Source organism: Vicugna pacos, chromosome 30, assembly GCF_048564905.1.
Source record: "Vicugna pacos chromosome 30, VicPac4, whole genome shotgun sequence".
Lineage (NCBI taxonomy): Eukaryota > Metazoa > Chordata > Mammalia > Artiodactyla > Camelidae > Vicugna > Vicugna pacos.
Window position 1 is genome coordinate 22,784,454 of NC_133016.1, and position 27,427 is coordinate 22,811,880.

General features: G+C 35.6%; 1 protein-coding gene across 6 annotated transcripts in view; it reads right to left on the bottom strand.

Annotated features, from left to right (window-relative positions):
* Positions 1–27,427, bottom strand: part of SMAD2 (SMAD family member 2) — a 72,761-nt gene that overhangs the window by 12,797 nt on the left and 32,537 nt on the right. For 5 of the 6 annotated variants that reach the window (XM_072952314.1, XM_072952312.1, XM_072952310.1 and 2 more), the window contains 6 exons: positions 14,272–14,361; positions 13,073–13,266; positions 12,112–12,246; positions 9,364–9,438; positions 3,372–3,425; positions 1,958–2,170 (listed from right to left, as the gene is read on the bottom strand). In XM_072952314.1, coding sequence (XP_072808415.1) covers positions 1,958–2,170; positions 3,372–3,425; positions 9,364–9,438; positions 12,112–12,246; positions 13,073–13,266; positions 14,272–14,361 — 761 coding nt within the window. The remainder of the gene's footprint in view (positions 1–1,957; positions 2,171–3,371; positions 3,426–9,363; positions 9,439–12,111; positions 12,247–13,072; positions 13,267–14,271; positions 14,362–27,427) is intronic. The other variant, XM_072952315.1, reaches the window with a different exon arrangement.

Sequence of the window (27,427 nt, forward strand, 5' to 3'; positions counted from 1 at the left end):
CAGGCCTTAAAAAGGATGGGGCCGGCTCTGGTAAAAGTGATTCAGAGTGCTGAATGAGAGGAATTCCACACAACAGCATCTCCACTGCTGACTGTGAAGATGGAGGGGGCCATGTGGCAAGGAATGCAGGAGGCTTCTAGTCACTGAAAGCAGCCTCAGCTGACAGTCTGCAGGAAATGAGGATCTCAGTGCTACAACTTCAAAGAAGTGAACTCTGCAATCACCTGTGAGCTTGGAAGAGGACCTCAAGCCCCAGATGAGAACACAGCCCAGCTGACACCCTGACCTCCTCTTGTGAGGCCCTGAGGAGACTCCTAACCCACAGACACTGTGACAATAAATTTGTGCGGTTTCTGGCTGGTAAGTGTGTGGTAATATACTACACAGCAAAAGAAAATTAATAGAACAACCAACAAGACAGATTTAATACATAAATAAATATAGTACCTGGCGCCCTGTTCTCTTATGACTTCAGAATATTTATTTTAAAAAAGAGTCATACACGTCACCATTCGGAAAACGTTAAGTCCAAAAAGTAGAGATTTTTCAGGCTATATTCTCTGATCAAAATCACCCAATAAACCAGAAATCAGAAGAAAAATGATGCAATAATTACAGCAATCTAAAATTTTGTAGAAGTAAATAAGGAAGGGTAAACTTTCTGTTAAATTTTTATGCAGAACCCTAATTAAAACACAGAAAAATCAGAACTACTTTAGTTAAAATGGGATGGATATTCAGAGGCCTCTCTCACCTACAAGACACCTGAATACCTTAACAAGATAATATAACATTTACACGTCAAGCAAGATTTGAGAAATTCCACGCAAAGCCAACAGATTTCTGAAGTCACCAATACTTTGCAATAACACCCTCACTCAGTGATCAGCATGATCTCTCATAGGAGATGATGGTTAATTAAATGGAAACAGAAGCAAACTATTATTAAAAAGTTACTTTAAGGTGATGAGAACTATGTCCAGGTATACTAGTGGCACTCAAACTAATTTTTTTTACCTCCTTGTCAAAAAAATCCTCAAGATTCCAAAGAGTTGTTGTTTATATGGATTACATCTATGGAAACTTACCATATTACACGTAAAACTGAGATTCAAAAAAAATTAATTCATTTGCAACTAAAAATAATACCCCACTATACATTAACATAAATAACTTCATGAAAAATAACCATTTTCCAAAGCAAGAAAAGAATTAGTGAGAAGAGTAGCAATGTTTTATAATTTTTGCAAATCTCCTTCATGTTTGGCTTAATAGAAGAGAGCAGAATTCTGTTCAGAGTCTACATTTAATTGCTTGCAAAACTGTAAGCCTTGTAGCCTCTGGAACACTTCCCTGCAGTCATGAGAACGAGAGTGAAAATGGCCAACGGCACCTTAGTAACAGTAGGAAAATAGCTTTCATCTCACAAACCTGCTCAAAGGGTGTCTGGGACCACCATATTTTGGGATCCTCTGAATTATTTTTGAACTATATTAAATGGTAGATCTTTGTTTTAGAGATCTTGCCTCAGATTTATGATGTGCAGATTTGATGTAGTATATGAAGTCACTGAAAGGAGGGAAAAACTAGGAGATATAAACAAATTGAAGAAAAATTCATGACTTGTTAAAATTACAACCCTAACATCTGAACATGACAATTTTATGACTGGTAGAGACTCAGCAAAGTAAAGTTATTTCAACATGTATTTATTGAAGGACTTCCCAGTACTGACGGTGCCAGATAAAGAGAAGCCAAAGATGAAAGTCTGCAGATGGAAGGATCACCAGGATCTATTAAAAGCTGCGGAGCTGTGCACTTAAACGTGACTGCACTTAAGCTGACAGAGAGAAGGCAGGCTTTTTTGTACACAATCTCTTGATGTGGTAAACCACAAAGTGCTCACATTATGAGTATATGTCATTGGTTTTTCACACAAGGAAAAAAAAAAACATACCTATATGTCTTCTTGTCATTTCTACTGTAGCATTTCTGTTGACATTGGAGAGTAAACCTAGGCAGAACCTCTCTGAATTTGATGGATCTGTGAAACCGTCTACAGTGAGTGAGGGCTGTGATGCATGGAAGGTCTCTCCAACCCTCTGGTTTAATTCATAATATGCTATTGAACACCAAAATGCAGGTTCTGAGTAAGTAACTGGCTGCAAATCTGGGAGGGGAAAAAAACCAAACCCATAAAAGTAAGAAATGTTGTGTGAACAATGCAAGCCAAGCCAAGAATAGATTGAATATCGTCATCTTTACATGTTCTGTGCCAGGCAACACTGGCAACAGCCCAGGAAACAGACTTCACATCTACATCACCAGCTCCAGATTCCAAAGATCATACCAGATTTCCAATTTCTCAAATTTCCCCCATCTCGTTAAGTCATCCAAACCTCCCAACATCTTTTTTAGCCTTTACGGTGGATCACCTGTTCTACTAACAGTTTTCCCTCAGTTGCACCACAGGTAAAGTCAATCAGTTTGCATTATAAAGGTAACTTGGGGCAGGATAAAGTGGAATAAAGTTGATGCAAGGATTAACGAGTCAAAAGCCACAAGAAAAAAGATTCTGCATAATAGGATACAAAATTAACATATTTTTGATATTTGTCTGTTTTAACATGAGATTCTCACTGAGCTAACCTAGTTACAAAAACAGAAAAAAAAACACATACACAAGAAACAAAGTAATAAAACATATAGTATGCAAGTAGAAACATAATATTAATCAAAAGAATCCACATATTCCAGAGGAAAATGAGGATCACATGTATTTAAGTTCTGTAATTTTGATTAAAATGCATTATAAGGAATATCATGAAAAAAATGACAATTCTGTATAAATTCTGAATGTGTAGAAACTGAAGAGAAACTGTGAAATAGCAGGTTAAAATAAAGGCCAAGAATAAACTACAGAAGGTATAGACACAAGTGTACACACACACACACACACACACATATACATATCTCCCACACCACATGCACATATTTATGATAATGATATATACATGTATATATTTATACACACACTTCATAGTAATAATTGTTATTATAGCAATTAATAATTGCAATTACTATTTTTAAGTGTATCATAAAATAAACATAACCTTAAAAATCTAGCCATATAGGACATAAATTTTCCATGAATAAAATGATTAATTTCTACATTCATATGTGCCAGGAGAAAAGAGCTTTAGTAATACTGAGGCGCATCATCAGTGTCAAAAAAGCACTAATTTGAACAATCATTGGATTATTCACTGAGATCTCTTTCTCATAGATATGGAAAATAACTACAAGAAAAGACACTTAATTAAATAAGTAATATAATATAAAGACAGTAGGGAAAAGTATCTGCAACTTACCCAAACTATGATTAACAGGGGAAAGAGTAGTAGGAGACAGTTCTGCTGGAGATCCTGAAACAAAAGGATTCAATTTTAAAATAGCCATGGAAGTATTTCTAGAACTTCTGACCCCAAATAGTAATAAAATTGATTGCATCTGGTTGTAATCAATGATCACAAATAATACATAGATAATTTACATGCCAAGAATTCAACATGCATAACTGCTTTATGGAAGTTTAATTTTGGAAGCGTCAGTATATAAAAGACACAAGAGAGTCCTGGCTTCTAGCTACCCTGTCCCAAAGGCATCCGGTGTTGCCAGTTCTTTGTGTACCTTTCCAGAAATATTCTAGGAACCACACAAGCAAGTATTACTGTGTTCTGTGCCTCCGACTTCCTATATACAAGTGGCAATACACTTCTAAACTGTGCTTTTATATTACTTCTTCTATCAGAGATGTTGTGTCTCCTTATTTACTTATCAATCTATTTATCCACCAATTCATCCATTTATCTATTAGCTGCATAGCATTACATTATGGTCTATTATGATCCCATATTAATGGATATTCAGGTTATTTTCAATTTTTTGCTTTAGGAACCAAGATTCTAATGCCTAATCTTGCACATTTTGCATACTCTCAATCTTACCAGGAGAGACTCTAAAAGAAACTGCCAGATCAAAGGGCTGTCCACGTGTGATTTTCCAAAACTGCCCTCTATAGAAGTTTACAGTTTACATTCCCAGTAACAACACAAACAGTGAGGGCAGGCTCGTATGTTAGTTTTGATAACTGAGAATGAGGTCTTAACAAGTATAGTTTTAATTTGTATCTCTCTTATAAATGACAGTGAGTAGCTTTACACTTGTTTCAATTTTATTTCCTTTCTATGAATAGTCTGTTCTTTACCTTTGCTCAATTTTCTATTGTGGTGTTGATCACTTTTTTCACTGACTTATAGAAAGGTCTCTGTATTTTAGCAATAATTAGTCCTTTCATGATATGGGACACAAGTATTCGGTCATCTGGCTTCATCCTAATTTTGATTAAGCAGTATTAAAAAAAACTTAAATGTGATTTAATTTATCAATCATTTTGGGTATGTCATATTTTGATAAAATAGCGGTGACAGTGGAAATTCCTGTCTTATTCCTAACTTTAAGGGAATGCTTCTAGTATATGTTCATTAAGTATGAGGCTTGCTTTGAGGATGAGAAAGATAAAATTATTTAGGAATTCTGCATCAATAATCTCAAGCAATACTAGTCTGTAGATGCACACTGCAAGTGCAATGTTATAAAGACAAGCTGGAAGCTTTACATCTTCCCTGTAACAGTTTAAACAGCATTGGAATAACATGTTCTTTAATAGTTTGCTAGAATTCCTGTGTGAAATCGTCTGCAGTCAATAATTTTCTAGAGTTTACTCCAAGATAGTTCCCTATTCCTTCTATGAAAGTTGACTGTTAAGATAGCTCTATTTTCCGGAGTCAGTTTCAGCAAATTATATTTTCTTAGAAAATTATTCATTTCTGTCAGTTTTAGGTAAAGTGGCTAAATTTAATCAAGCAAATAAGGAGGGGCACAAACACATAAAATTAGAGAAAGAAGGAAGAAACACAGACACAAGAAAAAAAGAATGAGATTACTTCACTCAACTCCATGCAACTAAATTTTAAAACATATTTGTTGTAAACTGCTGTTAAATAATCATTATGTAATCGTAGGATAAATTTTGTTTTCTCATCATCATTCTCCACATATTTTGGGAATGTTATCTAGAAGAGCATGACCTACAGCTCCCACGCTTTCAGCACACAGTAATACCACTCTAACACAGATGCAGAGTAAGACAGATCAGATGCCCGTGTGCATCTCTCCCCTCTCCACACTGCTATAACCATGACATAAAACACCAGGCAACACAGGTGAAATGGCAACCCCCAGATAAACAAATGAATCAAAAATAGAGAAAAGGTGATAATAAGCTGGTAAACAACAGCCTTTCATAACAAAGTTCTTATGTTCTTTTTTCGTTCCTCAGTTTGAAAAATCTGTTGGCAAGTCACAGCAGGTACAACTCAGAAAGGTCAAAATATATTTAGAACAATGAACTAAAACTCACTGCTGTTTCCTGAAGCTGAGATAAAATAAACAAAGCCACTATTAGAAATGGAGGAAACTGCCCAATTTTTCATATCTTTTAAACTGTTTACTCCATTAAATACTTATTAGAAGCAACCAGCAGAGTCACAGTAGAAAACAGTAGAAAACCTCTTCCAGTGTATTTTGAGCCCACGATTACTATGACATTGAAGCTACAGAAAAACATGACAAGAAAACTAAAGACCAAAATCTCTCATAAACATAGAGATAAAAATACTTTAAAAACATTAGCAAATCAAACCCATAAATATTTTAAAAGTGTTAGTTATCATAACCGAATAAAGTCAAAGTGGGTCTGTTATCAGAAAAATCACTTAGCGGAATTCACTTCAAAAAGGAGTAAAATTGTGTGATCCTCTTAACAGATGCAGTAAAATTCCACAGCCATTCATTAAAAACATTCAGAGCACAAGGAACAGAAAGGATCATCTTCAGTCTCATAAAGAGAATCTATTAAAAATCTATAATTAACATCTTACTTATGGCAGGGAATTATTAAATGTGTTTCCTCTGTATCAAAAACAATACAAAAATGTCCATTCTTGGTATTTCTTTGGTTTTTTAAAAATTTTCTTGTGGGGTGGGGAGTAATTAGGTTGGTTGGTTTGTTTATTTATTTTAATAGAGGGACTGGGGATTGAACCCAGGACCTTGTGCATGCTAAGCACGCATTCTACTACTGAGCTTACCCTCCCACCTTATTCTTAATATTTCTATTCAATAGTTTACTGGAAATCTTAGCCAGAATAGAAAAAAATAGAAAGCATAAAGATTAAAAAAACAAGACGTAAAACCGTCTTTGTTTGAGAGATGACAAGGTATACAGAAAATCTCAGTAATCTACAGAATACTATATTACAAAAAGTGACTTTAGCAAAGCTGCAGGGAAAAGGATCAATATACAAAAATCAAATTTTATTCTACATCCTAGGAAGAATTGAAAATAAAATTGAAAATAACATTTATCACAGCACTAAAAATGTTAAAACAGTGAAGAATACACCTAATGACAGATACGCTGTGTGTCTATGCTAAAAACTGAAAAACAATGCAGAGAAGACATAGCCAATATGATCACTACCCTAAAGTTCTCAAACCTGACACTTCATTCTTGACAAATATCCTCACTTCCCTATTTTATTGAGGAAATCCTAACCATGAAGATGAACCGCTTCTGCTTCTGGATCTCAATCCCTCAACTTATTTCTAATCTTTGCGCAATCAACCTTCTTCCTTTTTCTTAATGGTTAATCCATCTTTTTATATTTTCTTTAAATACACTCATACAGTATTTGCTATGAGTTAAGAACATTTAACTGCTTTACAAAAATTGACTCTGTTAACAACCCTATGAGTTAGGATACTATAATTACCCCTAATTTAGAGATGTGCCTAGGTCATCTAGCTCATACATGGTAGACAGACAATTCAAACTCAGGTAGTCTGGCTCAGAGTCCGACCATGCTCTCCTGATGGCACACATTTGGTTAGAGTAGCCATCTCCTAAGTGGGGCTTGTAACCCTTGTCTAGGGGTACACAAAATGACTGGCTTGCAAGACGAAAACTTAGAACTAAATCAAATCGATTTCTTGTTATGTCCACCCTGATTGCTGATATCCCCAAACTTTAAAGAATAAAGTCTTCATCAGAAAATTTATTTAAAAAAAAGAAAAGGCAAAGCAAAAAATAACAGGTACTTGTTCACATAGTTCTTTATTCTGCTTTATCTGGCCTCTGGTTACCCTTAAAAAAAAAATTAACTCCTTCTATCCCAGCAGGGATTGACACATTAATTGAATTATGTCCTTCCCTCTGGGAAGGTATGCACCAGAGTTTAAAGAGAGATCAATTTTGTTCTAAACAGGGACCCTGCATCAGTCAGAAAACTCTTGCCATGGCACTAAGAGAACTAATTAGATAGCGGGTAGAAGACTGGTATTTAAACCAACTTTTAGTATCTTATAAATCAAATATTCACACTGTCATTGTCATTATAGTGTTTTAAATGTGTCATTTTGAAAAAGACAGTACCATTTCCCCACTGAAACAGAATTAGAAATATTAGGTACAAAGCTAGCTCCAGAACATGGAATTCATTTCAGCTGACTCAGCTTATTCTCCCCTTTTGGATCTTGACCCATTACCATAACCAGTGATTATATTCATCTTACTGCTCCTCCCATGCTTCAGCTATATTATCAAAAAGGCATTTATACATTAACTGGAATCCTTAGGGCCGTGTGCGCCCGGCCTCTCTCACCTAATATAATGCCGTCTAGGTTCATCCGTGTTGTAGCATGCATCAGTACTTTGTACATTTATGTGGCTGAGTAATATTCCAACGTGTGGATATAACTTATTTAATTTATCCATTAATGAACTGACGGACAATTGGGCTGTTTCCACTTTTGGACCCCTATGAATAATGCTTACATGAATATTTGTGTACAAGTTTAGTGTGGACATCCTGTCAATTTTCTTGGGTATATACCTAGAAGTAAAATTGCTGGGTCATATTGTTGTTCTATATTCAACTGTGAGGAACAGCAAAATTTTCCAAGGCAACTGAACCATTTTACATTCTACTAGCAATATATAAAGATTCCAGCTTCTCCTAATCCTCATCAACAGTAGTTATTGTCCTTTTTTAATTACAGCCGTTCTAGAGGGTGTGAAGTGGTATGTCATTATGGGTTTGATCTGCATTTCTCTGATGACTAATGATGTCATCAGGGCATACTTTCATGACATTCACTTTGAAGCGTCACAGTAGCAACTATCCATCACGGGTCAAAAAGGAACATGGGTTGATTCAGGAACACAGTTCTTGACATACAAGCATGTTAGGAAGATCTATTTGGAAAGCCAAGTATCATTTGCAGTAAGACATCTGCATTAAGATGTGCATTTTATTTGCAATGATCATTATCTACTTTTCTTGGTTATCTACTATTCTGAGAAACTGTAAGTATGATTAGCTATAGCAGAAGCTTCTTTACCTGGAGTCTAAACAATGAAAGAATTCAAACAACAGAATTATTGTAAAGGCAACCACCACCCCAGCATTTAAAAAATAACTTAGATTATCATAACTATAGGATGCTTTAGTATAAACTGTTTAGAAAAGCGGATGCTCTAATTTGTCAGTTTGTGATGTTAAAGTGTCCAATCCCTAAGATACAACGAGGGTGAAACAGATCAGATAACTACAATGTCATCACAGCTATTTCACTGGAACCTACCAGTTCCTATGAATTATATACATTTTATTACATAACAACTGTTTTAAAGCTTTGATGTGTGTAATATTTATTACATGTTAAAATTTTTCTTCATTGTGTTTGAACTTGAAGCTAAATATTAGAAATGTATTAGGTCAGGTACCATATGCAAGGTATTCCCTGTAAACAATCTACCATAGTTCACAACTCACTTCTGAGTTAAAGGAGCATGAAAAAGTTGATCCCCATCTCTTATCTCCAAACTCCTCTGAAAATGTTACTGGGCTAATTAGCTTTATCACAAAGACACTTATTCACAGACATGTATTCATAAAACTTTAAACAGAAGCAAAGAATACTTAGAAAGTACTGAGTGTTCTCTAATTTTTATTTACTTTAATAAGAGAAAACTTAATTATTCTGCAAAGTAGCATGTTAATCTTTCACTGACAACAGGGTCCTCCCTTTGATGGTTCAAATATGACTAAATCAAGATAAAAGATTCTTTTTTTTGATATGTGTCCCAACTTCTCTAAATGTAAGGGTTACAAATCTTACAAACAATGCAAAAATGTGTATCTAATTACTGAGAAATTTTGAGAGTTTTTTTTTTTTTACCTGTATCCATACTTTGGTTCAACTGTTGATCGCTTGTTTCTCCATCTTCACTGATATACCCGGGAGGTGGCGTTTCTAGAGAAGTTTAGAGCAAATCAAGCACAGCTTCAGTTTAATCTCATTGCCTGTTCTCCCAGGTGCCAAAGATAACCAACAAACCATCCCAAGTAACACATATAAACGTTATATAACATTATTATAAAACACAGTATTGGACACTGAGGGTTTATGATTCAGGTTCTGATCCAAACCTTACAGGTGAATCCTTAAAACCTACTTTTAATGCAACTGAGCTCTCTGGGCATATCTTCATAGCTATTATTTACATATCTGGCTCATTCTTATATGTATATTACCTGGGGCAAGAGCCAAGAATGTAAGTTCAAAGATGCCTCAGTTCTGAATCAGTATGCTTCAAAGAAATTAATACCGACAGTTTTTTTTTTAAACTAATGGCCATCATGGATGGGTACTTAGAGATAATTAAAGGACACACACCACACGCACACAAGATTTCAGATAACGAAGTAATACAGCATTACATCTTATACGAGGTTCTACAGGGCAAAATATGGTAATGTAATTCAGGATTGGTCCAGTTTGAATTTTACCTTAAAAAGTGTGTTGCTCCAGGGATTTCTAACCAGTAAATCCTGAGTGCTTGAGGCAGAAAATTAAATTCAAATACTGACAACTACACAAAACTGAGGCAAACTACTTCCTGAAAAGATGTAAGATTCTAATGTATGATTTCCAATATGGTTTGTGAACAAAATGTTTATATTCAGGAGGGATATGAATATCTGAATAAGATTTACGCAAAATAAAAACATTTATACAATTCTACCAATTATAATTTCAAGGAGAAAAAATAAGTTTAAATGATTATCAATAGTCTTAACATTTTACATTGCTGTACAGTTTTAAGCAATGTGGATATATATACCTAAAAGAATTTTGTAATTATCAGGAGAGGAGAGAGAAGATGTGGGTTGAAGGTCTCCTTCATTAACTCTTTACAACCTCTCTTCAATAAGCTAACTATAAATTTTACTTAAGTATAAAGCTTTTCATTTAAGTGTCAGTACCCCCAAATTTTTAATAATGAAGTTCTAATTTAAAAAATCCTTCATATACTCAAACAACAAAGAATATAAAAATAAGGATAAAACATGCCATTATGTGCCATTTTAAAGGTTACAGTAAATAAAATTAAAAAGAGCTACTAAGCTTTGCCAGTTTAACCACCCATATCTCAAAGGTCTAAATAGGAAGAAAACACCAAACTTCTAAAAACTTTATCCTTTTCCACTTTTCTCCATTATTATTTATCTATAAAATAATAAATAAGCTATTAGCATTTTGGAGGAAATGTTAAAATTTCTTTTGCAGTGGAATAAAAAATGAACCCAAAGGTTTTGCTGTCACTCGGGGCTGGGTTGAAGCCCCACTGTTCAGATAAGCAGACAGGTGTAATAACCCACTTGCGATTTTTCTGCTCTGTAAAATAACCAAATCCAAACAAATAAAGATGAGAGGGAAAAGAAGCCCAAACATCTCCACAAGTGAAAGCCACTGAACACTCTGACTAACAGCCTTCCAAGGGATTTTTGGGTAGGCTGTCTTACAAGAGCGTATGCTTACACTTCAGTTTCCTCAGAATCATTGAATAATACTAATTTCCACATCACACACTTAAATATGCCCCCACCCCAACTCACAGATTTGAATCTGCTTTTTGGAATAAAATAGTAATAAAAGAAAAAAAATTAAAATAATTAGAAACACTTTCAAACTTTAAAGTTAGCTATTTTAAAAAATCCTGTCTTTTCCCTATCTTTTCAAAATTATCTCTAACAAACAAGCATTATTTCCATGATAAGACACATTAAATGTTTTTAATATCCTAGAAACTCTGAGTTATTTACCTATTTTCAGTTGTATAAAATAAACACGAGTGGAACAGAGAAATACTACACAAGGAGAAAAAAAGAAAAGACACAAAAATCCAATGTGTAGCTAAATGCTCATCTTAATATTATACCTTTAGTTTGTGCTTCGAAAGAAACCAAAAATCAAAGCAGGGAAACAGACAAAAAAGTAAGAAATTATTAGCTGCTCTCCTAACAAATAGTGAAAACTAAGAGTAGCTCCCATATCATGGAATAGCACTGGACACATAATAAAACAGCAGAATTTGAGAACAATGTAGTTGAGTGCATTTATTTTTCAGCATTACTGAGGCTCAGATGAAGAAGAACTAAAATAGAGGCTTTCTGATTTTTCAGTACAACATACGTATTGCTGTATTTGCAGAACTAAAATTTTGTACCTTCTACAGAAATGTTACATTTCTCTTAAACGTTATCAAACGAGGTACAGAAGTGATTATTTGGTCGATTTTTAGTTACGCCTGTTTCAGAAATATTTTGTTTACTTATTTTGCTTACATTCTGCATCTCAGCTTTAACAACTTAAGACAAACTTACTAGATCTCTTCTGCTGCTCATGGTGCTTTAACTAAAGCTAACACAAAAGAAAATGAAATACAAAGGAAAACATTCCTCCTCCAGACAAAAACATTTAAAGTGGTAGGCTAATACATTTCACAAAATAATCACACAATAAATCAGATTTTTGTATTCAAAATCCAGAAGCTTTTTTTTTTTAAGTCAAACCATACTTGAATGTTTATGAACAAAATTTGTATCTATCTCAAGTTTTAGGAGATTCAGAAGACAAAAATACCTGGGATATAATTACTCTGTGGCTCAATTCCCGCTGGGAAGTTAGTGTTTTCTGGAATGGAGTGGGTATAATCATCCAGGGGTGGCAGTTCTGTTAAGATCTCAGTGTGCCGGGGCACTAAGACTGGAGGCAAAACTAAAAGAGCAAAAGAAATCCAAGTTAATGGCAGAGCAAAACAGGGAGGCGTACGCCTTTATTAAAAGCTTTCACAAAGAATGAAGAAAGCCTGATTAATTTTAAAGTTTAAGGTCTGCCTATTTACTATTATTTGGTTATTGAGAAACTGACAAACCTCATTATGATTTTAACACACCATGAATAAATTCCAAGCCCCAATTTATCTTGTACTTTTGAGGACAAAGTGATCCTGGTAATATCATATTACCATAGAAGTTCATAAATCCCCATTGGAAAGGTTGCAGAAAGATTTGTAAAATCAGATTTAAGGTTATTTTTTGAAAATACAGCTGTCGTATTTTAGAAAGCTCCAAGTATAAAGCTAAGTAAACTTGAAGTCTTGCTATGAGTTTTACCAAACTGCTTAGATCCAAATGATGTCATAAAAGTACATCAAAACAAAAAACAAACATACAAAGAGCAAAATGACTGAAAACAGTTTATGCAGCAGAAAGGTAATGAGCAGTATCATTCAGTTCTAAGCAGACTGTGAATGTGTGAGATTAGAATTTCCTAGTATGTACTTTGATGTGAAATACTACGCTATCCCAAAAAAGCTAACATACCTTTTCCTCTAAGATGTATTTTTTTCATAATATATGTAAAAACTTTCAAAGTACTTTTAATTACCACCAAAAAAACCCCCGAAACACTGAATTTAAGGTAATTTATTAGAGTTTTACATAAAAATTTCCCTAGGTCAATTAGCTATAGGAGTACCTAACATACTTAAATTCAAGCATTTAATTTAAAACAAGAGGGAAAAAAAATCTAATATTCCTACCTGGTGTCTCAACCCTCTGGTAGTGGTAAGGGTTTACACATACTTCATCCTTTTTAAGATTAAAAGCATATTCACAATTTTCAATTGCCTTGAGTTCATGATGACTGTGAAGATCAGGCCAGCGCCACAATCGGCAATATATAACATGCGGCAGTCCTTTCCGATGGGACACCTGAAGACGACCATCAAGAGACCTATTGGGAAGCAATAAAAAAATAAAACACTCAGTTGGGCTAAATTAGTACAATACGAGCATAAAGAAAGGAATGACGGACACTTAGTTAGTTTCAGTGAGGACAAGGAAGAAAAACGTACTATCTAATGGACCTGATATAACAGGAAGCAGCAGCACAGTATGTCTCTTACAAACATGCTACGTAACGACCCAAGTGTCAGTGGATGGGTAATCATTCGGGGAAAATGATTTTTTAAAGAGTATCATATAGTTAAAGTAAAAAAAACTCAACTTCTATCTTTAGTGAATCAAACTCTTTTTCAGGGAGGCTTGTAAGGGCATTAATTCTGCAGGTGACTGAATTATCAAAAAAGGAACTAGTGTGAAGAATGATAAATCCAACAATGATGTAAAAGTAACTTACTAAACTAATGTAACATATTACCCAGTTGTGATTGTTTTGAGTACTGAGGTATATTTCTGTAGCTCACACATAAATACAGATGGTGATGAGTATGATGAGATGAAATGGACAAATACCAATATGCTCAAAAAAGAGAATAAGGTGGTTTAAAAAAAAAGATAACATAAAACAGAGTTAGCCTAGCATTAACTGTGACAAGGGGTTCAGTAAATAACTATGTAATTATTAGTATAAAGATGAGATTTAGATGATAGCAAGAAATTTAGCAAAAACTGGTTATGTAGCTACTTAAAAATTAGGCCAACAACAGATTATAATCTAACCTCAAACTAAAATGAGAATATAGTCATCAAAGCTCCTATTCTTTAGGGGGTGTAATAATTTAAAGAAGATTCAAAACTAGAATTTCATCGATGAAAACATCAGCTGAAACATTTAATATATTTTTAATACTGGCAAGCAGTTACTTTAAATGCCATGCCTTATTTTACATTAAGGAAACATCCTAGGCAAAATATACTAAGCAACCCACTATAGGTCTTCCAAAACACCCTCCCTCCCACAAGATCTCTAGGATTCGACAGAGGGCAGAATATTCACCTGGTTTGTTCAGAGAAGCTGTAAAGGCCTGTTGTATCCCACTGATCTATCGTATTTGGTGTACTCAGTCCCCAAATTTCAGAGCAAGTGCTGTGCATAAATTGAAAAACAAAAAATTGATGTGAACATGGAAGCATGGTTATTCAAATTACCATGATGTAAAACATGGAAAATGTACAGAATACTTCCTTCACCCAGAAAATATACACTGCTTCACTTTTTCACAGGCATTTAGTACTGGTTTCTATATTTTCTATATGAAGGAAGCCAATAAAATGGAACATGTGACTCCAGATAAGTTATGATTATGTTTTTAAAATGTGAACACCAACACCCTCTAGCTTAATGAAATCATACCTATGACTTTTCCAATTTCCTCTACTCACAACAAAAGATCTAATACTTACACCATTAGCCTTACTAACAGTGCTTCATTTTATAATTCAGTTTTTTAAAAAGCTTATCTAAAAACGGATGTCAACTGGTATTTTTAAAATAGGAAAAATTCCAATTAAAATAGACATACAACCACAGTTAAGATTTTCAGAATATCTGTTTGAGATACTTGAATATTCAGTTTTACTGAAAATTATTATTGCTTTTATTACTTCTAAGGACACGAGAATGGATTATGAAGTCATTCCAACGTAGCACACTACTTTAAAAGTTTTAAGAAATTGCTGTGAGGACTAAAGACCTGTGAAAGCACTAAATCCTTAAGATACAGTATGAATATGACAAAGCTGCTACATCTAGTCTTCCTCATCAATACACTGGAAGATATAGACCAGAAAGACCTCAAAATTTCCCTTCCACATTTCTTTCCAGGACATGGGCAGCCCAGATATAAGTCGGCCTATTTTCCCTGCCATCACTTCATTCCAAAGTTAAGTTCTCATCCATGCGAGAAGGGAAGAAAACAGTCTGGAATGGAACTTCTGGCTGCCAGAGATGTCTCAGGTCGCAAAAGTTGTACTTTTAAACTTAGAGGCAAAAGATAATTTCTGAAACTCAACTCCATTTCTTACATACTACAAAAGCATCACTTCCAAACAACTTCTGAAAATAAAATTAAACAACTGATTAAATTCCAGATGTATACTTTGCTAATGAGCTAACTCAGTCAGCAGTTCAAAGGGCCGTGGTGAGAAGTGCGGTCTGCCCGGCAGGCTGCCGGGCTTCAGCGCCCCAGGGCCTCCTGCGCAGCCACTGGGCTCCAGCAACATTTCACACCACGCTTTGGGGGCTACAGTAAGTATAATACTGGATGGCTTTTAAAATTTCATTTTCAGACATTTTCCAACAGCTTTTTGCAATATTTTACAGATTCTCTTAATTTTTAGGTGTCAGAAGACTAACCTCCATTTCTCAGACTATAAAAATAAGTCAGAAAAAGTCAAGAAATTGGAAGATAATTCACACCTTTTTTATTTTCCCTGAAGGTGTACTGACTAAAACACCATGCCATAAATGGTTCTTTTATTTAAGATATTTATCAAATATCTACTGGAAACATACCGCACCATGTAGTTTAAAATACAATAAAATCAACTAAATTCCGGCATCTCATAAATCTGAATTTAAACCTCAGAAGGAACAGTACAGGTCTTACTTTTCTCTCCTTAAAAATGATTTGAGGAAAATGACTGACAAGAGTAGATAAAGAGGCTATTCGGCTCTTACGAGATTAAAGTGAACATTTCACTCAAGTAAATCTGGAGCTGTCACGAGAACCATAATGTACGAGGGCACAAAGAGTTTAAGCTGTGCTTTATTCAAGCCTTGAGATAAATCAGAGAACAATAAATAGTAATCAGTTGTTAAAAACAGGCCCTCTAGAGGCAGAAAGATCTAGATCCCAACTCTAACCCAGCTACTTTCCAACTGCCATCGTAGGGTGTATTTAAGCCTCAGTTTTATTGATTATTTTCTCTCTCACAAACTGGAAGCTTTATTTTAAAATGTTAAATTTGTTCTAGCTAGTAAAATTTTTCCTTGTTTATATTAGAAATTTTTTAAAGAATCAATTTACCACAAAATACACAAAGCATCTAGAATAAATGTAATTATAAATGTGTCAAAACTACACAAAGAAACATTTTAATTATTACTAAAGAACACAAAGTAAACTGAGTAGAGAAAACACATCTTCCTAGAGAGGAACACAATATCACAGCAGGATCAGTTGGGCCAAATTTATGTATTTGATGTGCTCAATAAAAAATTTAAAAAATTTTAAGACCCAGACAAAATTATCCAAAATATAACCAACCAACCAGGAAAATTCTGACAAAAAGACTGGCCCTATCAGATCCTGAAACACATTATGAATCCTCAACAACGGAAGTAAGCGTGCAATTAACAAAAGAATACACAAACAAAACAAGAGAGGTTCGGCCTGCAGAGCAGCCTCAATTAGGTAAAACCTCCTCTGGATAAAAATGATACCCTCTGAACAAAATATAATAAAATGAACTATACGATAACAAAGGAGGAGACCAAAAACAGATACTAACTGAAGGCAAGTAAACCTTTGTAAGGGGGGAACTGCGCTGGATGAGAGCTGCATTTACGTGGCTCTGCATCCAAAGGCACCCCACAATGTAAGCTACCCAGGGCAACGAGACCTTAAGCAGAAAATAGTGGTTTTAATGACCTGCAGAATTAGAGAGTGGATTGGGGGCTGCCAGAAAGGCTGGAAAAAAGAAGGGAGAAATCCCATAATGAAGGAAGCCACAAAGGGAAAAAAAAAAATCTAAATAGGGGTATGAACTCTGTCCAGACCCCTAAACTATACATGTGGGAGACTGTGGAGGACTGCTGAAAACCAGCACTTCAAAATCTGAAAGAACAAGCTGAGATTTCAGCTGTGGCTTTCTGGAGAGGCAGTTTGGCCTTAGAGGTCAGCCAAAACTATCTGTTAGAATAAAAATCAACACCCTTCAGAGGAAGATAATAGAATTTAGTCTCTACAATGTTTGGTCCCAAATCAAATATCCAGTATTGAAAAAAAAATCACAAAAAACTAAACATAAAGCAATAGGAAAATGTTACCCCTAGTCAAAAGAAAAAATAGTCAGCAGAAACAGACCCCCAAGGAGCACTAACAGACAAGAATTTTAAAGTAACTATTATAAATATGTTCATGGACTTAATAAACAGATGGGAATCTCAGCTGAATAATGGAAACTATAAAAACGAATCAAATGAAAACTCTAGAACTGAAAATTACAAAATCAGACATTAAAAATTAACCCAATGGTTGGAGAAGACAGAAGAGTAAGTGAATTTGCAGATGGATCAACAGAAAGTATCCAATCAGAAGAACTGAAATACAAGATTGAAGAACAAAATGAACAGTCTCAGTAACATGTGCAAGGCCAGAAAGAGGGGAAGACAAGAAAATATTTCAAATTATAATGGCTGAAACATTTTCAACTTCAGTGAAAAACTTATACTTTCAAGAAACTCAGTGAATACCAAGCAGTTTAAACATCCAAAAAAGGGCACACACACACACACACACACACACACACACACACACACATATATATTATACACACACATACACACACACTCCAAAAACACACTTGGGCATATCACTCTCAAACTGCTAAAAACAAAAAATGAAAAGAAAATCTTTAAACTGGTAGAACTACAAAAATTTTTGGCACAAAGAACTCCATCCAAACCCCTGCAGTAAGAGATGTGACCAGACTCTAGCATGGCTACTAGCAATGGTATGGCCCAGATCCATCTGAGTTGCTGTCTGGAAAAGCTCAAGACTGCCAAAAGAATTTACCATTTGCTCCAGCTAACACTCATCCATAGGCCTTGACCTCCTTTTCTTAGAGCAACCATTTAAAATGCTTAAAATTGCAAATCCTTCTCGTCTCTTTGAGATGTATATGTGACTTCCACAAGGTCTTTCTCAAAGACCTGAAAACTATTCCTTTGAAATGTAACCAATCATCAGGAAACACAGGGTCTTCATCTATCCTCTGAGGCAGGGTAGAAGCCTAACTGTGGATAGATAAATGCCAGTTAGCCGACACAGATGGCCTGATCACACTGACACTGACCAAGCCTCTTACCTACTTTTTGGGTAGTTTTTTACTTCCTTGACTCTGTTCGAGACCCCACTCATTAATTACCCTCTTGCTACTCCCCTCATTCTGCCAGTCACCTCTGTGCAAGTTGGAACTGAGCTCAGATCTTCCCCCTACTACAATGCTTACTGAATAAAATCTGTTTTTACCACCTTTACCCAAAATCCAGCTTTGTTTAACTTTGACAGCAGCCAAACCAGAAAAATTCATACATGCAGAGGCATAAAGATGTGAATGACAATTTCTCATCAGAGATTTGTAGCAGACTTTGCACAAAGAAATGCTAAAGAAAAGTTCTTCAGGATAAAGGGAAATGTCAACAGATGGAAACTCTAAATCATGGGGGAAAATTAAGAAAACTAGGAAGTACAGGTATGTAAATAAACATAAAAGACAACATTCTTTTCTTCTCTTAATTTCTACAAAAAGGGGAAGATCAACTACAGAAAAAAATTATAACTTTAAAAGTAAAGAGATGTCATTTATGTGACAGCAGCAGCAGAAGCAACAGGAGGCATTAATAACCACTACATTATTGCAAAACTAAAGATGCACACTGTCCGCGGGGAAAGCAAATCCCCTCCCCCAAGGGCAAAGAGATGTAACTAAACATATAACTAAAAACGAAATTGAAAAACTAAAAAATAATCCCAAAGGAAAGAAAGGAGAAAAGAACAAAAAACAGATAACTGAAAACAATGAAGTATATAGAATAAAACAAAGACTAAGTCCAAACCTATCAATAACATGTACATAAATACACCATGTACTCCAACAAGCGACAGACTTGTCAGAATGAATGCAAGATGCAAAATGTCTACAAAATCATGTGCTTTGTACATAGTATATAGGTAAGCTGAAAATACAAGAATGGAAATATACAGTGCATACAAGCAGTAAGTTTAATAAAGCATAGTGCCAGAAATAATAAGACTGTAAGTCTAAGAATATTGCCAGAGATAAAAAGAACGTTTCATTAAGAGGGTCAATTCATCAGAAGACATTAACAATCCTGTATGCATTTAACAATACAGTTTCAAAATACAAGATGTAAAAACTGATAGATCGAAAGGAAGAAATGAGCAAATTAGCCATCAGAGTGATCTCGGTAACTCTCTGGACAGTTAGCCTACCAAAACAAACAAACAAAACCTATATGTAAGACCTGCACAATACTACCAACCACATCAACTGACATTTATAGACTCCTCTTCGGGTATACATGGAATATTTTAAAAAGAAGTGAAAAAACAGTGCCTGACAATCAGCTGGTGGGTAGGTACTTGGTTCTTTAGAAGAGGTAAGAAAATTGCCTAAATTTTTCTAGACATGCTAATTTCTTCCCATAAATGGCTTTCAAATTACATCACTCAAAAAACTAGACCAAACTCAGGACAATTTTCTCTTCCCTTCTATTCTGTGTGTAAAGGGCAAGGTGTGAAGCAGCAAGTGCTGAGGTAGAAGGGCCACCAAGCTACACAGAAGATGTAGCTAAGACAACTAATGAAGGTGGAACAACAGACTTTCAAGGTGGACGAAACAGCCTTGATGCTACCTAGGACTTTCATAGCCAGAGAAGAGAAGTTAATGCCTAGCTTCAAAGCTTTAAGAGACAGGCTGACTCTCTTGTTAAGGGCGAATGCAGCTGCTGACTTTAAGTTGAAGTCAATGCTCACTGACCATTTGGAAAAATCCTAGGATCCTTAAAAACTATGCTAGATCAACTCTGCCTATGCTCTATAAGTGTAATAACAAAGCCTGGATGCCAGCACATCTGTTGACAAGGTTTACTGAATATTTTAAGCCCACTGTTGAGAACTACTGCTCAGATAAAAAGACTCCTTTCAAATTTTTACTGCTCACTGACAATGCACCTGGTCACCCAAGAACAATCATGGAGATGTGCAACGACATTAATGTCGTTTTCGTGCCTGCTAACACAACATCCATTCTGCAGCCCACCGATCAAGGAGTAGTTTTGGCTGTCAAGCCTTATTATTTAGGAAATACACTCTGTAAGGCTACAGCTGCCATGAATAGTGATTCCTCTGATGATCTGGGCAAAACAAATTGAAAACCTTCTGGAAAGGATTCATCATTCTAGATGCCATTAAGAACATTCGTGATCCACAAGAGGTCAGAATATCAACATTAACAGGAGCACGGAAGAAGCTGATTCCAGCCCTCAGGGATGACTTGGAGGGGATCAAGACTCCAGGGGAGGCACTAACAGCTGCCGTGGCAGAAACGGCAAGAGAACTAGACTCAGAAGTGGAGCCTGAAGATGTGACTGGACTGCTGCCTCGTCACGAGAAGACCTTCACGGATGAGGAGCTGCTTCTTATCGATGAGCAAAGAAAGTGGTTTCCTGAGATGGAATCTACTTACTCCCGGTGAAGATACTGTGAACACTGTTGAAATGACAACAAAGGATTTAAAATACTCCATAAACTGAGTTGATAAAGCAGCAGCAGGGCTTGAGAGCACTCACTCCAATTTTGAAAGAAGTTCTACTGTGAGTCTAATGCTATCAAACAGCACCGCACGCTGCAGAGAAATAGCTGGTGAAAGGAAGAGTTGATCAAAGCAGCAAACTGCACTGCTGTCTCATTTTAAGAAATTGCCACAGCCACCCCAACCTTCAGCAACCGTCACTCTGATCAGGAAGAAGCCATCGATATCGGGGCAAGACCCTCCACCAGAGAAAAGATTACCACTCACTGAAGGCTCAGGTGATGGCTAGCATTTTTTTTTAGCAATAAAATATATTTAAATTAAAGTATGCACGTTGTTTCTTTTTTTAAAGATATAATGCTACTGCACACTTAACAGACTACAGTGTAGCATAAACGTAACTTTTATATGGACTGGAAAACCAAAAAATTCAAGTGGTTCGCTTTATTACGACATCTACTTTATTGTGAGGCCCAGAACAGAACCCACAGTATCTCCCAGGTTTGCCTGTACTCTATTACATATTTGAAAGCTGTCAAGAAAGCAGACCGTAAATCCTTGTCACCACACACGCAAAAAAGGTAATTATGTGAGGGGATGGAAGTGTTAACTAACTTTATTGTGGCAATCATTTTGCAATATATATCAAAATGTATCCAATCATCACATTGTACACCTTAAACTTACATTTGTTATATGTCAATAAGCTCAATAAAGCTGGAATAAAAACTCCGCTTTTCCTGAACAATGGCATCACTGTTTACACAGAAAATCTGAAGCAACTTCTACAACTCATTAGTGAATTTAGCAATGTTGCAGGATTTAATGGGAGGTTATAAAAATCCATTATATTTCTACTATAGCAATAAACTATTTGAAAATTAAAAATTTAAATTCCATTTACAATAGTGTCAAAACGTAAAACACTTAGACAAAAGGTTTAATGCAAGATGTGTAAGACCCTTGTACTAACAACTAAAAATCTTGCTGAAAGATATTAAATAAATCTAAGTATGTACAGGAATACACTACATTCAAAGATTAAACAACTCAATACTAAGAAGTCTAATTCCCTAATAATATTTGGTCTATTTTTTTCAACTCCATTGCAATCATGATTTCAGCAAGATATTTTATAGCAACTGATAAGCTGATCTAATTATGTATATGGAGATGCAAAAGACCTTGAAAAGCAAAACAATCTGGAAAAAGGATTACTGACACACATGACATGGAAGAATCTCAGAAATACTCAGCCGAGAGAAGCAGAACTTGAGAGATTCTATTTACATAAAGTTCTAGAAGGGGCAAAACAAAACGAGAGTGAAAAAATTCAAACAGTGGTTGCCTTTAGATGGAAAGAGGATAAAATCAACTTCCTGGGAGACTGAAATGTTGAGTATCTTGATACACACTGTATATGCACTTGTTAAAATCTAATCCTACTAAGCACTCACAAGTTGTGTACTTTACCATTTGAAAATTTCACCTTAAAAAAAACCAAAGGAAAAAAAAGGAACTTCAGATAATGAAACAATAATCAAAATGGATAGCAGCAACAAAAAATACTCATATGGTAATTTCGTATATGATAAAACTCCCCATGAATCAATATGGAAAGGCCACTAAAATATAATAAAGTGAAAAAAGCATGCACAATATTAAAATAAAAAAGCATGTACAGCTATTCTCTGTATAAAAAAGACAAGTAAAAATCTCTAAGTATTTGTGTTTATATGCGGGAAAGAGACACACGCACCATGAACAGTAGTTACTGGAGGTGGGCAAGGGAAGGGAAACTTTTCCAACAGGTTTATTTACTATGTTGTTTTTATGTGTGCATGCGTGTGTATGCGTACACATGAAATACAGATTTTTAAACCACATGAATGTATTGCCTTTTACCAGAATTAAACAAATCAAACAAAAGAAAACACTGCCACAGAATTAAATGTAAGTCAAGCTGTCTTGACATTTCCATTAAAAGATATGCTTCTAACCTTAGATAAGAATAAGTACAGGCTGTTATTTTCTATCCTGCGACGTCTCAGCTCCCTCTGGACAGCTCACTACAGGAGATGACGAAACGCCAGCCTAAGCCCTGTGCATGCTCTTCCAGCAGAATGTCCTCTCCATCTGACACGGACCTTAGGAACCTGTTTCCTTCCACACACATCTATGTCAACAGCCCCTTCCTAGCCACCTTCTGACTTACCTACTAATTCCTCGGGTATGCTTAGCAAGCCAGGCCAATTTTCAAGACCTAGGAGTTTAGGGGAATTAATCAGGCAGCTTTATCGTTCCCTCTTCCTTAAAGATTGATTCTTTCTAACCACAGTTTTTATTTATGGGGAAAACAATTCCCTGTAACACCTTGGGCTCCCAAAGGTCTTTGTACACCTACACCTAGCAAACAAGGTACCTAGTAACTAAATTAGTATTTTTATAGCATAAAAACTGGATCACAATTTTCCTAGTCAAACTAAATCATAATATTTTACATAACAGTGGGGGAAAAAAAGTATCTCCCTGGTTTCCAGTTTGTTAACAAGGAGTGGAAAGTTATAATTTCAAGTTCCTAAAAGATATTAAAAGAAACGAACGCAGGAAAAAATGTCAGAAAGATAGAACTGCTTATGACAACTATTTTATAAAAGTCCTCTGCACATTCCCTATTTCAATAAATCTAAAATGCAAAATTATCTTGCATTAAACTTAAAAAGAAAAACTTCAAGTTTTACTTATATGATTCATCCCACAGTGAAAAAAGTACATTTTAGAACAAGTGAAATGAAATATGTAATAATAATTACCTTCATAAGGTGGCTGCTATATGTCAGAAACTATGTGAAATTTCAAATACATTATGGACCTCATAATCACCTGCAAGCTACGTATTATTACTGCATTTTAAATTTGAGGAAACTGAGCCTCAGAGGAACAGTAAAACAATCTCACCAAGGTCATACACTTCACAAGAGGCAGGGCCAGGATTCCAGCCCGCTCACGTCCAACAGTGCTTTCCATTCTACCAGGGGCTTTCTGAGCTTTCACTTTCACAGCGTCTGTACCAGCATTTCTGTGGCTGAAATCTGGGGACCCCTGGGCACCTCAAATACAGTACTGTCAAGGGTCTGTCTGGTTCCTACAGTAATTTTTAAAGTTACATTTTTATTCTAAGTAGACAGTAACTTACTTAAATCTTCTAAACACATATCCTGGGTAACTCAGACAAGCACCAGCCTCGCTGCGCTTCATCACCTCTGTCTGGGTCTGGATCTGGGCCTGGTAATCACCTCAGCACCAAAGGTAAGCAGGGAGATTGACTTACACGTAAATGATGGCATCACACTGAAAAGGCTAAGTGAGATCAGGCTGTGCTAAATAAACTACGCTTCATAGCAGTTTTAGAGAAAAGAGGTAGAGAATTTAGCAACACAGGACAACATGGTACTATACTGACCTAAAAAGAGCCTCAGTCACGGGTAGCACTCAGCACCACAATCACAATGGGAACAGAAAATCAGTATTAACAAAAACGGCCTCATTCATTAACTTAACGTTAGAATTTTCTTGGTTACAGAACTCAGTATAAATTAGCCTTTTCATAAGCATTAAGTTTACAATAAACTATGTTTCTATACATTTAAGCAATATTAAGGGAGGTCCACAAGAAACGTCTGTACATTACTAGAAGATGAAAAGCCTCAACCTGCACAATATTCAGCTGTTGACAAGAGTAATGATGAGAAGGATGGGTCTGAAAATGGTAAACCAATAAAAATACTTGGTAGGTGAAATCTATATATCCTAAAGAAAGTATTACATTATATTATCGACTATAAAATTAATCATAGTGATATCACCATCCCACATACAACAGCTCGACATTTAGTGAATTTATCTGACTGCCTGACTTAAGGACGGTCTAAAAATTCAGTTCTAAGTATTAAAAAAAAAAGCATTTGTTATGTACCTGGTACTATTCAAAGTGCCTCAGATGTATTATCTCATTTATACTCTTATCAGCCCATAAGTGAATTAACTGGACCATTATTTTCAAATAAAGAAATAAATGTGAGCAGTTAAATAAGTCAAAAGGCCACAAAGCTATTGAGACACTAGCCAGGATTTATATCCACTTCTGGCTGGCTTAAGAGCCTAAATTTTCCAAGGTACACTTTTGAAGAATGAAGGCTGAAAATCCATAGTTTCAAACTTTACTGAAATATGTATTAACTATCTTTTCCTATTTTCTCTATCCTTGATACTCTGGCATTTGGGGCTTTGACCTTGGAGAGACTTCCCCTCCCAGGTCTAGAGACGGCAAGAGATTCCCTCGAGAGCTCACTTAGAAACACAACCAACCAATCCAGAGCTCACAACCCTAGCTACTTAGTCAAACTGCCACACCAAGTCTGTGTGCTTCCGGCCCTACCTCACCCTAGGGCTAGGTACTAGGCAAGCAGGAGCCACCCTACAGCCCAGAGACTGGCCGAAATCCCTCGCACTCCCAGTCCGAAACTTACTCAGCAAATCTACCCAGCACTGTCATTATTTCCCTGGAAAACTCCAATAAAGGCCCTGACCTGTGCTGTTCTTGCTTCTATTTATCAAAACATCTCATTTTTTGATACATTAAAAATTAAGTTGCACATACTTCAAACTTAAGACACTTAATCATGTGTCTATTGTTATCTAGAGTTCGCCGTTCACTTTTTGAGGTAAAATTTACAGTGTAAAACAAATCTTAATTATACTATTTTGTGAGTTTTATCAAATGCATAAATTGGGAACCCTGAACCCTGCCAGGAAGCCCTTCCTATCCTTTCTCAATTTCTGTCATCCCCTCCCTCCCCTCAACGGCAATCACTGATCTGGCTTTTTTCAGGGTAGGCCATTGGAGTGGTTGTGCATGGTACTTCATTGCGGTTTCACAATTAGTGTTTCCCTGATGCCTAGCAATACTGCACACTTTCTGGCTGCTCAGTGGCCCTCTGTATACCGTCTCTTGTGATGCATCCAAATCTTCTGCCCATTTTTAAAATCAGGCTATTCTCCTTTTCACTACTGAGTTATAGAAATTCTTTATTAAGTGTGGGTACAATCCTCTTGTCAGAAATAGGTTTGCAAATATTTTCTTCCACTCTATTCATTTCTTAATGTTTTTTGATGAAATGCTTTTTAAACACTGATGATGCCTAACTTAGTAACTTCCTCTTATTGCTCTCCATATCCTTTAAGAAAAAAGCCCTTTGCCTACTTCCTAGTCACAAGTATATTCTCCTATAAAAAGCTTTATAGTTTTAGCTTTTAGATGAGAATTGTGATCCATCCGGAATTAATTTTTTTTTTGAATGGTGCAGGGTGGGGCCAATGTTTACTCTTCCATGTGGATATCCAGTTCTTCCAGTATTAGTTGCTGAAAAGACTTACCTGTCCCTACTGGATTGCTATGGCATCTCTGTCAAAAATCAAGTAACTACCTAAGTATAAGTATCTATTCTGGGGTTCTCTATTTTATCTCATTTATCTGTTTGTTTTTATATCAGAATCACAATGTATGATTACTGTGGCTTCAATGGTAAGTCTTGAAGTCAGATAATTTAAGTCTTCTAATTTTGCTGATCTTTTTTCAAGATTGCTTTGGGTATTCTAGGTCCTATATATTACCACGTAAATTTTAGGGTCAGTCTGTATAGTCTGTGAAAAATAAATTTACATTTTTTAGGGTTTCATGAGAAATTGATTTGATTTAGATAAACTGGGAGAGAACTAACAATACTATTGAGTGTTTCAATTCCTAAATATGATATTTCTGTTAATTTATTACATGGTAGTTCCAATTTGAAGGTTATCTCAGGGTTGGTCTCCACTGGTCTCCTCCTGAGAGGGCTACATGTTCTTTGTTCTTCATGTTTAGTAATTTATGACTGTATGCTAGACACTGTGAACATTACATGGTGGAAGTACCAGATTCCATTATATTCTTCCGGTAAGTGTTAACTGCCTCTGTTTCGGCACGCAATTAACTTGTTTGCACTCAAACTGTAAATTCTGTCTTTGAATAATTCAAATCAGTTTTTTACCTTCAGCGAGACTGTACTAAGTCCACCCCACACACATGTGGATTTAGGGGTCAGACTAGTGACTTTAGCCAAGTTTTTAAGCAGAATCTGGGGCTCCTCTTCTGTAGTTTTCTCCATGCCAGAATTCTCCCCTCACTCATCAGCAAGGTTTTGATTATGAACTCAATTTCTTTAATTGATATAGGGGTTTCCAAATATTCCATTCCCTCTTGCCCTTGCTGGGGTAACATGTTTTTAAGTAAATCTAGTAATAAATTGGCATAAAGTTGTTTAAGTAATTTATGGTTATAGGCTCTCTCACTTTTTCATTCCTCCATCAATATTACAGGAATTTATCAATCTTATTGATCTTTCTAAAGAATCAATTTTTGACTGTCTCTGTTGTCCCTTTTCTAATCATCAATTTTCTGCTCTTATTTTTAATAATTCTTCTACTTCCTATGCTCTTTGACCTTTTTTCCTAGCTTTTTAGGTGAAGTCTTAGATAACTTTTCTTTTTTAGTA